The sequence below is a fragment of the Scyliorhinus torazame genome, chromosome 18, assembly GCF_047496885.1.
Source record: "Scyliorhinus torazame isolate Kashiwa2021f chromosome 18, sScyTor2.1, whole genome shotgun sequence".
Lineage (NCBI taxonomy): Eukaryota > Metazoa > Chordata > Chondrichthyes > Carcharhiniformes > Scyliorhinidae > Scyliorhinus > Scyliorhinus torazame.
This window is the reverse complement of record NC_092724.1, coordinates 161,101,351-161,116,223: the sequence shown is the minus strand read 5'-3', so window position 1 is coordinate 161,116,223 and position 14,873 is coordinate 161,101,351. Positions and strand designations below refer to the sequence as shown.

The window sequence follows — 14,873 nt, the reverse complement described above, 5'->3', positions numbered from 1 at the left end:
AGCTGAAATTCTCTGTCTCTCTCCTTTTCTCGTTCCTCCTTTTCTGACGGTGCCATTTCCAATTCCTTTTGTTTTTGTCTTTCTTCTCTCTTGCTCACCTGCTGTTCCTTTGAAATACTAATTCTCTTCCCGTTTCCTCTGTTTCCTCATTTATCTTTCTCGGTCTTTGTCTCTTTCCTCTCTTGCCCTTTCTTTTCCTTTTTCTTCCAATTCAGGTTTTTTCATTTGTAGCTGAATTTGAGCCCATTCCACTGACACCCTCTTTTGAGAACTCGGTCTCTCAGGTATCCCTTCCAATGTCAACTGCTGTGTTATTCCTTCAATTATGTCTGCTTTCCTTACCTCAAGTAATCCTAATTGTAACTCATCTGTCAATTCCATTAACATAGCTTTGGTAGGAATTTTCATAACAAAATTCAGCAGTGTTGGCCAACTCTGGTGATAAGGAAGATTGGGTTGGGGAGTGGTGTGGGGGGAGGAGACATTAAGCTAAAATATGGTTCAGTCAGGATTTTAGGAAATATGTCTTATAAAGAGGCATCCTTACGGATGCCCAGGAGGAGAAAAGTAAATAAGGTAGCAGTGTGATAAAACGGACAATTGCAGGGAAAAGAATGCAGAGAACACTTGGCAAACTGACAGAGAATTAATTGGTGTGATTTTCCCACCACCTGGCACCTGGGTGAATCGTGGGAGAGGCCCAAATCGGGCTTCTCGCCGAGCGTGAAACCTCACGCGAGTCACCTGACTCTCAGTGCCTGGCCCAGTCTGGATCACACCCTCACTGGGCATGATCCATATGAAGATATTTAAATGAGCCATTAGGTACACTTAAATACCCGGACGCTGTATTCACCCGACGCCCAGGAGTCACCAGCCGCGTTAACAAGGCTTCAACCTGCCGCTGTTTAGTGCAGGTTTCTACAATCATGGACCAGGCGTGATGGCACCTCGGTGGGTCTCACAGGCCATTATAGCCACTGGGTGGTTGGGGATAGCGCAGAGTGGTCCCGTGACACTGGGGCACATTGGCACTGCCAGTCTAGCACCCTGGCAGTGCCACCTGGGCACCTGGAAGTGCAAACCTGGCACTACAACATGCCTGGTTGGCACAGCTAGAGTGCCTGGGCACTGCCAGGCTGCCAGTTCAAGGTGTCATGGTGCCAGGTTGGCACTGCCAAAGGTCAGGGCCTGGAGGGGTCATGCCCATTAAAGGGGGTTTGAGTGGGTGCAGAAAGGTTGGAGGATGAAAGGAGGGTCTTGAAAGTGGGGGGTGGTCCTGAAAGGGGAGGGGGGGGGGATTGTAGAGATCGGGGCAGCCTTTCAAAATGGCACCCCGACTTCTGAGGGGCTGTCTTGCTGGCGAGCTAAGTTCCCCAATGCCGGAAAACTTTAAAAGTGTGACATCGATTGGGGGAAACATTGAATCGTGGTATCGATCTTCGCATTGCAGCTGTCGCGAAACACGCCCAAAACAGGACATTGAAATTTTGCCGGGAATCGTGCCCAATGTATTCTAATGAATATTTTAAATTCTCTAAGACTGCCATTCTGAAATCCACAACTTTAGTAAAAATATGCCAAGTAACGATCTTTGCAAAGTTAACTGATTAAATTCTATGTGGAACTATGTAAAATTAAAAGGTTTTCATCAAGATATGCAACCCTTATTTTTCTTTTTATTTTCCACAGCACAATCTCTTCTGGCATCAGTGCTATGGCTGCAGTCCTTGTGGAAGATTTTATAAAACCAATCTGGAAACCTTGGGAACAGCTTTCTAATGGAAAGAAGACTCTGGTCTCAAAGCTCCTAGGTTGTCTTTTGACGATTAAACCTTTCAGTTCTTTTTCATTTAAATAATAGTTCAGATTTTTTTATACAGCCAGTTGCAATTGAAGGCTTAGTGAGAATGCTAAAGAAAATCTTGGGTGTGATTTTTCCACTGTGTTACCCAGCGCTGATTGTGGAGCGCCGGGAGCATCGCGGGATTGGCCCAAATTGGTCTTCACGTCAGGCGCAAAACCTCAATTGCGTCACCCGACCCACAGCGCCTGCTGTAATCTGGATCACGCCCTCGTTGTGTATGATCCAGACAATCATATCTAAATGATGCATTAGGCATTTTTAAATATGCATGGCCTATTTGAGGCAGCATTCTCCCGCGCTCAGGACTCACAAGCCGCAACGGCGAGGCATCACCTGGGTACCGATTAGTACTGGTCTCCACAAGCAGAGTTGAAGCGTGATGGCCACTCCGGAGATCTCGGGAGACCATTGGAGCCCCCCGGGTGGTTTGGCACAAGGCAGGGCAGTACCCTGGCACTGCAACTTGACCCGGGCACCCTGGCACTGCCAGCCTAGCACCTGGACAGTGCCCAAGGCATCCTGGCAGTGCAACCAAGCACCCTGGCTAGTGTGCCCAGGTGCCAGGGGCTTTGCCCGGGGGCCAGGTTGGCACTGCCAAGGGTCTGGGCCTGAGGGGGGCCATGCCCATGAAAGGATGATAAGGAGGGGAATGAAGGGTTGGGGAGGGTGAAGGGGGGTATGACGGGACATCATAAAGGTTAGGGGTGTCCTGAAAGGGGGTATGGGGGCCTGAAAGGGAGGTGCCTTCAGCAACCCCAGAGTGGGATGTACTTACTTGGGGAGGGTTTGGGGGTAATGCCCATGTCTGTGGGGGGTGGCATTGTCCATAAGTGGGGGGTATGGGGGACCATCAAACCCACTTAGAGATCGGGGCACCATTTCAAAAGGGCACCCTGATCTCTGTGGAGCCGATCTAGCTGGTGTGTTCAGCCCCCCACTGACGAAAGAATTTCAAAGTGTGGGCTTGACCGGGGAGAAAGCTCCCTACAAAAAATGACTTAGGGAGCGATTTATTGAAAATGAAACAGAGGCCCCTGTCGGGCACGTTTAGCCGGGTGTTTCCCGCTATTAAACGGGACACTAGTCGGCGAGGAACACACTGCCGAGGCTGCACTTAGTCCCATTTCCTGCACTAACGATCAGGATGAGATCAGACCGAGTCTCCGGACCCCCCATACACTCCAACTTACCAGTTAGGGGGTCATCGAACCACTCGCACCACACCTCATAAGTGCAGGGCCCCCTGGCCCAATCCCTGGCACGTGTGGTACCTGGGCACCATGGCACTGCCTCCCCCCCCTCCCCCCCACACCCTCCGAGTGAGGACACCCTGCTATAGGGTCTCTGATGGCACCCCCTTTTTTAGGCCTCCCCACTTCAGGTCCCCCCTTTCAGAACGCCCACCCTTAACTCCCCCAACCCTCATAACCACCCTCATCCTCCCTTCATGAGAATGGCCCCCCCATCAGGCCCCTGCCAGACTGGCAGTGCCACAAGGGCACTCTGGCAGTGCCATGGCTGGCGGTTCGGTTGAAATTCATGAGACGTATCAAGCATCACAAATCTTGCGAGAGGCCTTTCGTGGGATTCAACGGCCTCGTCACATCACCAATTTGGGTGGGACAAGGCCGGTAAATCGTGCCCTCAGTCATTTTTTGGGGAGAATCGCACCCCTTATATTAACATAAAAAGGGAATTCTGGAAATTTGAAATAAAACAATAAATGCTGAAAATATAGGTTTATAAAAAGGTTCCACTTGTCTGTCTCCATGTCCTAATCCTGAGACTCCCCAGACTCCTCATAGGACCCATCACTGGAGTCATCCTCCGTGGCCTATGGAGTTGCCTCATTCTCCTCAGCATTGAGTGGGCCCCCCCTTGCCAGCGCGAGGTTGTGCATTGTGCAGCATGCCACAACTATAACCATGACAGCCTCTGGATGATACTGTAATGCTCCCCCTGATTGGTTCAGGCATCTAAAGCGCAACATGATCAGCTTGGTGGTCCTCCCAACCACCACACTTGTGGAGTCCTGGCTCCTATTGTATCTCTTCAGGTCTTGGATGCTGAAATGGAGTCATGCACTATCTTTTCTAGGGATAGCCCTTGTCACACAGGAGCTATACATGCAATTGCACAGGAGCCACAAACAACCTTGATACCCCAGTACCACAAGATATAAGTATCACCTGAGCTGCCAGGGTCACGGGCACATAGTTGCAGAATATGCAGAACATGTGTCCTGTGGTTGCAGATGATCCGCACATTCATTGAGTGAAAGTGCTTTCCTTTCAGGAATGCTCCTGCCTTAACTTTTGGTTTCTTGATGGTTACATGAATGCAGTCTATTACACCCTGGCTGAAGGGTAAACTAGCAGTCGCTGCAAAGCCTCTGGCTCTCTCCTCCTGGCTGGCCTCCTCTGTCCGGTAATGGATCAATGGTGAGGACGTGTCTGAAGACAGCGTCAGTGATGAGCTTGATGCAACTGTGTAGCTGAGTGAGACACACCACACAGATCCCCCATTGATCCTTGGAAAGAACTTCTTAATGACCTTAATTGCCCCTTTAATTGTCCGACTCCCACATGCGCTTGCCGACATCACTATGTGCAATGACAGTTTGATACTAGGAAGATGGCTAGGTATCCTAGAACTAATTGACATAGTCTAAGAATTTAAGGAGAAATTTCTTCACGCAAATGGTTGTGAACCTTTGAATTTTTCTACCAGAGTTGTGGAACTCCATCATTTATTGTCTTTAAATCAGAAAGCGACAGAATTTTGGAACTTATGGGAATCTGGATCTGGGAATAGTGCAGGAAGGTGTAGCAGAAGTAGAAGATCAGCCATAATCTTATTGAATGTGCAGCAGGCTTCAAGGAGACAAATGGCCTACTCTTTTTTCTATTTCTCATGTTCTTTAAAATATTTTAAATAGGTGTTGTATAGATGCAATTTTAAAAAGTTATACTTTGCTTTGATTAATCTATTATTCTCTGTTCATTTCTAGCTATGATATTTGGACTTGCTACAATAGGCCTGGCTGCGGTAGCCTCTCTCTTACAAGGAAATATAATTCAGGTAAATGTATTTGATACTTATTTCAATTAATGTTTGTAGAGTTATGAAAGTGTATTTTAGCAATGAAAATATGTTTTGTTTCATGGGGAGGCAGTGATATTGTCACTGGACTAGTAATCCAGAGATGGGATAATGATCTCAGGTTCGAATCCCACCAGGGCAGGTGATGGAATTTAAACTCAATAAAATATCTGGAATGAAAAGTCGAAAGATGACCATGAAACCATTGTCGATTTTTGTAAAAACCCGTCTGGGTTACTAATGTCTGGGTTACTAATGTTGGGAAGGAAATCTGCCATCCTTAACTGGTCTAGCCGACATGTGACTCCAGACCCACAGCAGTGTGGTTGACTCTTAAAGGCCCTCTGATAGCCTAGCAAGCCATTCAGTTGTATTCAACCGCTACAAAAACACAAAAAAGGAATGAAACTAAGCGATTCCATAATGAACCCATCAGACCTAAGCTCTGCAGTCCTGCCACATCCAGTCGTGAATGGTGGTGGAAAATTTAGCAACTCACTGGAGGAGGAGGCTCCACAAATATCCCCATCCTCAATAATGGAGGAGCCCAGGACGTATGTGCGAAAGATAAGGCTGAGGCATTCGCAACAATCTTCAGCCAGAAGTGCCGAGTGGATGATCCATCATGGTCTCCTCCAGAGATCCCTAGCATCACAGATGTCAGTCCAATATGATTCAAGAAACGGCTGAAGGCACTGGATACTGCAAAGGCTTTGGGCCCTGACAAAGTCCTGGCAATTGTACTGAAGACTTGTGCTCCAGAACCTGCCACACCCTTAGCCAGCTGTTCCAGTACAGCTACAACACTGGCATTTACCCGGCAATGTGGAAAATTGCCCAGATGGGTCCTGTACACATGAAACAGGACAAATCCAACCCAGCCAATTACCGCCAGTCTACTCTCCATCATCAGTAAAGTGATAGCAGGAGTCAATAACAGTGCTGTCAAGCGGCACTTACTCAGCAATAACCTGCTCACGGACGCTCAGTTTGGGTTCCGCCAGGGTCACTCAGCTCCTGACCTCATTACAGCCTTGGTTCAAACATGGACAAAAGAGCTGAAATTCAAGGCAGCATTTGACCGAATAAGGCATCAAGGAGCCCGAGCTAAGCTGGAGTCAATGGGAATCAGGGGGAAAACTCTCCACTGGTTGGAGTCATACCTGGCACAAAGGAAGATGATTGTGGTGGTTGGTGGTCAATCATTTCAACTCCAGGACATCACTGCAAGTGCTCCTCAGGGTAGTGTCCTAGGCACAACCACCTTCAGCTGCTTCATCAATAACCTGCCTTCCATCATAAGATCAGAAGTGGGAATGTTTGCGGATAACTGCACAATGTTCAGCACCATTCGCGAATCTTCAGATAATGAAGCAGTCCATGTCCAGATGCAGCAAAACCTGAATAATCTCCAGGCATGGGCTGACAAGTGACAAGTTACATTCGCACATAACAAGTGCCAGGCAATGACCACCTCCTACAAGAGAGGATCTAAACACCGGCTCTTGATATTCAATGGCATTACCATTGCTAAATCCGCCACAATCAATATCCTGGGGGTTAACATTGATCAGAAACTGAACTGTACTAGCCACATTAATACTGTGGCTGCCAAGGTAAGTAAAAAGATAGGAGTCCTACGGTGAGTACCTCACCTCCTGACCCCCCAAAGCCTGTCCACCATCTACAAGGCACAAGTCAGGAGTGTAACGGAATACTCTCCACTTGCTTGGATGAGTGCAGCTCCAACAACACTCAAGAAGCTCGACACCATCCAGGATAACGAAGCTCGCTTGATTGCTCCCCCTTCCACAAACATTCAAACCCTCCACCACTGACGAACAGTGGCAGCCATGTGTACCATCTACAAGATGCATTGCAGTAATTCACCAAGGTAAGAGACAACACCTTCCAAACCCATGACCACTACCATCTAGAAGGACAAGAGCAGCAGATTCCTGGGAACCCCACCCCCTGGAGGTTTCCCTCCAAGTCACTAATCACCCTGACTTGGAAATATATTGCCGTTCCTTCACTGTCCCTGGTGCAACATCCTGGAACTCCCTCCCTACCAGCACAGTGGGTGTACCTACACCTCAAGGATTGCAGTTTTTACATCAAATTTACAGTGCAGAAGGAGGCCATTCGGCCCATCGAGTCTGCACCGGCTCTTGGAATGAACACCCTACCCAAGGTCCACACCTCCACCCTATCCCCATAACCCAGTAACCCCACCTAATCCCCATAACCCAGTAACGCACCCAACACTAAGGGCAATTTTGGACACTATGGGCAATTTAGCATGGCCAATCCACCTAACCCGCACATCTTTGGACTGTGGGAGGAAACCGGAGCACCCAGAGGAAACCCACGCACACACGGGGAGAATGTGCAGACTCCGCACAGACAGTGACCCAACCCGGGAATCGAACCTGGGACCCTGGAGCTGTGAAGCAATTGTGCTATCCACAATGCTACCGTACTGCCCACCGTGTTGTTTAAGAAGGCAACTCACCACCACCTTCTGAAGGGCAACTAGGGATGGGCAATAAATGCTGACCTAACCAGCGATGCCCACATCCCATAAATGAATTAAAAAATATATATATCTATGAATATAGCAAGTGTGATGCTGAATGTAATTGTACTTTCTTTTGCCATTCTCCTCAGGCTTCACTAAGTGTTGCAGGAATAATTCAAGGACCAATACTGGGTGTATTCACTTTAGCAGCATTGTTTCCAAAGAGCAATGGCAAGGTAGGATCATATATTCAGAAAACCTTGTATAAACAAGTTTTAAAAGCAAATTATTTCATTATTGAAAGCATATTGGGAAGCAAGCATGAAGGTTACATATAGACTGTGCTACAGGTGCCAATTATTGTCAGCATTCTTTTTAGCCCTTCATCAGAACTCAGAAATCAATGGGTTGCCTTGGCCAGGTGAATTTGTAAGTTTCGATTCTCGGATATGGTTCAGAAATATTAACTAATATTGCAGTAATCAGTGCCTTTAAATTAGTTCTATTATTCAAATGTTAATAGTGAACAAAGAAAACGTGTAGAGTTCAAAATCTGATTGGCCTGATGTTCAAGAGAGCAAATTTGCAGACAGGCGGCATGGTGGCACAGTGGTTAGCACTGCTGCCTCACAGTGCCGGGGATCCATGTTCGATCTCGGTTTTGGATGACTGTGTGTGTGGGGTTTGCACATTCTCCCCATGTCGGGGTGGGTTTTCTCCGGGTGCTCCGGTTTCCTCCAATAGTCCAAAGATGTACAGGTTAGATGGATTGGCCATGCTAAATTGCCCCTTAGTGTGTAGGGTGTGCAGGTTAGGTGGATTGGCCATGATTGATGCACAGGGTTGCGGGGATGGGGACGGGGGAGTGGACCTGGGGTGGAGTGCACTTTTGGAGGGTCGGTGCAGACTAGATGAACTGAATGGCCTCCTTCTGTACTGTAGGGATTCTATTGTTGCCTTTTTTACCTGCTATAAATATGGCAGTCAATAAGGTTGCCCTTCTTTCTTCAGATATTGATACTATATTGCTTTCAGAGTCGCCAGGTATCAAATGATACCACCACAAGGTTCAACCGGATATCAATCAAAGAGCCAACCACCAGTTAGTTAGTTGAAGATCAATGGTACTTTATTTACACACAAGATTAACTTACACATGCAACATAAACACTACGAGCTAAACTACACCTAACAACTATGACAACCTGTACTTACCTTCAGGCACCCGGCTTAGGTCAGAGGAAGTGGCCTTTGTTCGAATCTGGATCTGCTGGGTCTGGAGAAGTAACTGCTGTTCAGCTGGGCTCATCCGTCTGGTAGCGAGCGTTGAACTTGAACTGGCTTCTGGGGCGTCATTCTCCGACCCCCCGCCGAGTTGGAGAATCGCCGGGGGCTGCCGTGAATCCTGCCCCCGTCGGTTGCCGAAGTCTCCGGCACCGGATATTCGGCGGGGACGGGAATCGGGCCGCGCCGGTTGGCGGGCCCCCCCGCTGGATTCTCCGGCCCGGATGGGCCGAAGTCCCGCCGATAAATTGCCTGTCCCGCCGGCGTGGATCAAACCACCTTTTGAACGGCGGGACAAGGCGGCATGGGCGGGCTCCGGTGTCCTGGGGGGGGGGGGGGGCGCGGAGCCATCTGGCCCCGGGGGGTGCCCCCACGGTGGCCTGGCCCACGATCGGGGCCCACCGATCCGCGGGAGGGCCTGTGCCGCGGGGGCATTCTTTCCCTTCCGCCTCCGCCACGGTCTCCACCATGGCGGAGGCGGAATAGACTCCCTCCACTGCGCATGAGTGGGAAACTGTCAGCGGTCGCTGACGCTCCCGCGCATGCGCCGCCCGGGGATGTCATTTCAGCGCCAGCTGGCGGGGCACCAAAGGCCGTTTCCGCCAGCTGGCGGGGCGGAAATTCCTCCGGCGTCGGCCTAGCCCCTCAACGTTGGGGCTCGGCCCCCAAAGATGCGGAGCATTCCGCACCTTTGGGGCGGCGCGATGCCCGTCTGATTGGCGCCTTTTTGGGCGCCAGTCGGCGGACATCGCGCCGTTTCGGGAGAATTTCGCCCCTGGTCGTGGTGCTGTCATTGGAGATGGACATTGCCGGAGCACCTGGTCCAAAAGAGATCGAACACACGGCAGTGTTTCTCTTTATCCTTGGGGGTTTTGCGCTCTTTTGGGCGGTCCTTTGGTTTGGACCCCCAATTAATTGGGCAGTTCTCGATCACTGCCTTCGATCTGAGCCAATAAAGGGGCAGTGCCTTGATGGCTAGGCGTGTCCTAAGTGGTCATTGACCTTGCTGTTTATGCTTCCTGAGTAAAGGGAGTGGTGCCAAAATGTCTGGACTTGTATCGGTTACCTGAGTATCAATCCTTTGTCTCACGGAGGTGGGCCATTAAAATCCTAATCGGTTGGGGGTTTTGATGCTGTCTGGATTCTCTGCTCACGAATATACATGCAGGCTCTGTGCCTGCCTGAATCTTACATTGTCCACATTTCCCTTTAGGCTTTGCGAACGTCCATGTTTCTTGTTGTAAGTGGCCATCCCAGATGGCTACACTATGGATTCTATGTTTAGGGGCAGCCATTTAAAGGGATACTTCAGAATAGATACATTCCAATGCGAAATTGTACGGTCAGGGGCCATCATCTGTGGTTAACTAAAAAAGTTAAAGACTGTATTGAACTTAAAGAAAATGCATATATTTGCTCAAAGACAGATGGCAGGTCAGAAGATTGAAAATAATATAAAGAATATGAAAGAATAACAAAAGATTGAAAAGGAGGGTAAAACTAGAGTACAAGAGAAAGCTAGCCAATAATATAAAGGTGGACATCAAGACTTTTCTATAGATATTTGAAGTGAGCATTGGTCCTATTGAAAGAATGTCTGGGCTATGGTGGCTAATTAAACACCTATTTCGCACCTGCCTTCACTATAGAGGACACCAGTAACATCTCAGAAAGAGAATCTCAGGAAAATTACAATTACCAGGGCAGTGGTATTGAGCAAATTGTTGGGGCTCCGGGCTAACAAACTTCCTGCTCCGGATGGACATAGCCCAAACGTCTTGAGAGAAGTGGCAAATGAGATAGTTAATTCATTGGTTTTAATTTTCCATAGTTCCCTGGATTCGAGGAAAGTTCCATTTGATTGGGAAATAGAAAACATGACTCATTTTGTAAGGGAGGGAGACAGAAAGCAGGAAACTATTGGCCAATTAGCCTAACGTTTTTTCATAGGGATAATGTCAGGAGTCATTATTAAAGATATTATACCAAGGACTTCTGGGTGCGGCAATAACCAGCTGAGTCGCACGTTTCGGCAGCTCCCGGTGAAACGGACTTTTGGGCTCTTGATAGGAGCCCCAACGGCAATTTTGACGGCTAAAAACACTGTGCGGTAAACCAGAAGGGAATCCCCCCTGGATACGGATGGAAAAAGGAGGAGAAAGTGGCCGGATTGCAGTGGATCCTTTAGAACAGCTGCAAGGAAGGCAAGCAAAAACCAAGATGGCGTCGGAAGGTGGCAGTTTAACATGGGGCCCTGAACAACAAGAGTTCTTGAAATGCTGTGTGGAAGAGCTCAAAAAGGAAATGAAGAAAGAGCTGTTGGCCCCGATACTACAGGCGATCGAAGGGCTAAAGGAGGAACAAAAGACCCAGGAGCGGGAGCTTCGGGTCGTGAAGGCAAAGGCAGCCGAGAATGAGGACGACATACAGGGCCTGGTGGTGAAGACGGAGACGCATGAGGCACATCAGAAACGATGTGTGGAAAGGTTGGAGGCACTGGAGAACAACGCAAGGAGGAACAACCTGAGGATTCTTGGTCTTCCTGAAGGTGCGGAGGGAGCGGACGTCGGGGCATATGTGAGCACGATGCTGCACTCGTTAATGGGAGCGGAGGCCCCGGCGGGTCCGTTGGAGGTGGAGGGAGCATACCGAGTGATGGCGCGAGGACCGAGAGCAGGAGAAATTCCCAGAGCCATAGTGGTGAGATTCCTCCGTTTTAAGGATAGAGAAATGGTCCTTAGATGGGCAAAGAAAACTCAGAGCAGTAAATGGGAGAACGCGGTGATCCGCGTTTATCAAGACTGGAGTGCGGAGGTGGCGAGAAGGAGGGCGCGCTTTAATCGGGCCAAGGCGGTGCTTCATAAAAAGAAGATAAAATTTGGAATGCTGCAACCGGCAAGACTGTGGGTCACATATCAAGGGAGGCACCACTACTTTGAGACGGCGGATGAAGCGTGGACTTTTATTGTGGAAGAAAAACTGGAATGAGCGGGTTATTAAAAAGAACGTTTGAACAAAGTGGTGGGGCGAATGTGGGGGGCGAAGAGGGGGGTTAAAAATGGGGGAAAGAGGAGTTTTATGTACTAATCCTGCGATGTGGTAACTTTTCTCTCTTCCACAGGTGGTGATGGGGGGAGGAGGGGAGTTGGAGGAGATGGGGCGTTGGCCATTGGGGGCGGGGCCAAGGGAGAAGCGCGGGCTTGGTTCCCGCGCTATGATAATCATGGCGGGAATAGAGAAGCAGGAAGGAGGGGGCGTCGCACGGTGCGAGCCGAGGTCACGGGGGGAAGCCGAGGTCGGCCAGAGTTTGCTGACTTCTGGGAGCAACATGGGGGGAGTAATTACGCTAGCGGGGGATCTAGCGGGGGGGGTGGGGGTGGGAGGGGGGAATTACTGGGTTGCTGCTGCTGGGGAGAGGGGGGAGCTGGTATGGGAGGGGATGGGCGGGGGGGCACCGCCTGGGGGAGATACAGCTGCGTGGGAACCGAGTGAGGAGCTGGAAAAAGGGGATGGCTAATCGACAAGGGGGGGGGGGGGGGTAGGAAGCCCCCCAACCCGGCTGATCATGTGGAACGTGAGAGGGCTGAACGGGCCGATAAAGAGGGCACGGGTACTCGCACACCTTAAGAAACTTAAGGCAGATGTGGTTATGTTACAGGAAACGCACCTGAAACTGATAGACCAGGTTAGGCTATGCAAAGGATGGGTGGGGCAGGTGTTCCATTCGGGGCTAGATGCGAAAAACAGGGGGGTGGCTATATTAGTGGGGAAGCGGGTAATGTTCGAGGCAAAGACTATAGTGGCGGATAACGGGGGCAGATACGTGATGGTGAGTGGCAAACTACAGGGGGAGACGGTGGTTTTGGTAAACGTATATGCCCCGAACTGGGATGATGCCAATTTTATGAGGCGGATGCTAGGACGCATTCCGGACCTAGAGATGGGAAAGCTGATAATGGGGGGAGATTTTAATACGGTGTTGGAACCAGGGCTGGATAGGTCGAAGTCCAGGACTGGAAGGAGGCCGGCAGCAGCCAAGGTACTTAAAGATTTTATGGAGCAGATGGGAGGTGTAGACCCGTGGAGATTTAGCAGACCTAGGAGTAAGGAGTTCTCGTTTTTCTCCTATGTCCATAAAGTCTACTCGCAAATAGACTTTTTTGTGCTGGGAAGGGCGTTGATCCCGAAGGTGAGGGGAACGGAGTATACGGCTATAGCCATTTCGGATCACGCTCCACACTGGGTAGACTTGGAGATAGGGGAGGAAACAGGAGGGCGCCCACCCTGGAGAATGGACATAGGACTAATGGCAGATGAGGGTGTGTGTCTAAGGGTGAGGGGGTGCATTGAAAAGTACTTGGAACTCAATGATAATGGGGAGGTCCAGGTGGGAGTGGTCTGGGAGGCGCTGAAGGCGGTGGTTAGAGGGGAGCTGATATCAATAAGGGCACATAAAGGGAAGCAGGAGAGTAAGGAACGGGAGCGGTTGCTGCAAGAACTTTTGAGGGTGGACAGACAATATGCGGAAGCACCGGAGGAGGGACTGTACAGGGAAAGGCAAAGGCAACATGTAGAATTTGACTTGCTGACTACGGGCACTGCAGAGGCACAATGGAGGAAGGCACAGGGTGTACAGTACGAATATGGGGAGAAGGCGAGCAGGTTGTTGGCACACCAATTGAGGAAAAGGGGAGCAGCGAGGGAAATAGGGGGATTGAGGGACGAGGAAGGAGAGATGGAGCGGGGAGCGGAGAGAGTGAATGGAGTGTTCAAGACATTTTATAAAAAATTATATGAAGCTCAACCCCCGGATGGGAGGGAGAGAATGATGGGCTTTTTGGATCGGCTGGAATTTCCCAAGGTGGAAGAGCAGGAAAGGGTGGGACTGGGAGCACAGATCGAGGTAGAAGAAGTGGTGAAAGGAATTAGGAGCATGCAGGCGGGAAAGGCCCCGGGACCGGATGGATTCCCAGTCGAATTCTATAGAAAATATGTGGACTTGCTCGCCCCGGTATTGACGAGGACCTTTAATGAGGCAAAGGAAAGGGGACAACTGCCCCCGACTATGTCTGAAGCAACGATATCGCTTCTCTTAAAGAAGGAAAAGGACCCGCTACAATGCGGGTCCTATAGACCTATTTCCCTCCTAAATGTAGATGCCAAGATCCTGGCCAAGGTAATGGCAATGAGAATAGAGGAATGTGTCCCGGGGGTGGTCCACGAGGACCAAGCTGGGTTTGTGAAGGGGAGACAGCTGAACACGAATATACGGAGGCTGTTAGGGGTAATGATGATGGCCCCACCAGAGGGGGAAACGGAGATAGTAGTGGCGATGGATGCCGAGAAAGCATTTGATAGAGTGGAGTGGGATTATTTGTGGGAGGTGTTGAGGAGATTTGGTTTTGGAGAGGGGTATATTAGATGGGTGCAGCTGTTGAATAGGGCCCCGATGGCGAGCGTGGTCACGAATGTACGGGGATCTGCATATTTTCGGCTCCATAGAGGGACAAGGCAGGGATGCCCTCTGTCCCCATTATTGTTTGCACTGGCGATTGAGCCCCTGGCGATAGCGTTGAGGGGTTCCAAGAAGTGGAGGGGAGTACTTAGAGGAGGAGAAGAACACCGGGTATCTTTGTATGCGGACAATTTGTTACTATACGTGGCAGACCCGGCGGAGGGGATGCCAGAAATAATGCGGATACTTGGGGAGTTTGGGGATTTTTCAGGGTATAAATTGAACATGGGGAAAAGTGAGTTGTTTGTGGTGCATCCAGGGGAGCAGAGTAGAGAAATAGAGGACCTACCGTTGAGGAAGGTATCAAGGGACTTTCGTTACCTGGGGATCCAGATAGCCAAGAATTGGGGCACATTGCATAGATTAAATTTAACGCGGTTGGTGGAACAAATGGAGGAGGATTTCAAGAGATGGGATATGGTACTGGCAGGGAGGGTGCAAGTGGTTAAGATGGTGGTCCTCCCGAAATTCCTCTTTGTGTTTCAGTGCCTCCCGGTGGTGATCACGAAGACTTTTTTTAAAAGGATTGAAAAGAGCATCATGGGTTTTGTGTGGGCCGGGAAGACCCCGAGAGTGAGGAAGGG

At 49.8% G+C, this 14,873-nt stretch overlaps 1 protein-coding gene across 4 annotated transcripts in view; it reads left to right on the top strand.

Moving 5' to 3' along the window:
• Positions 1-14,873, top strand: part of LOC140395696 (sodium-coupled monocarboxylate transporter 1-like) — a 342,990-nt gene that overhangs the window by 223,272 nt on the left and 104,845 nt on the right. For all 4 annotated transcript variants that reach the window (XM_072483773.1, XM_072483774.1, XM_072483772.1 and 1 more), the window contains exons 11-13: positions 1,693-1,814; positions 4,878-4,948; positions 7,640-7,726. In XM_072483773.1, coding sequence (XP_072339874.1) covers positions 1,693-1,814; positions 4,878-4,948; positions 7,640-7,726 — 280 coding nt within the window. The remainder of the gene's footprint in view (positions 1-1,692; positions 1,815-4,877; positions 4,949-7,639; positions 7,727-14,873) is intronic.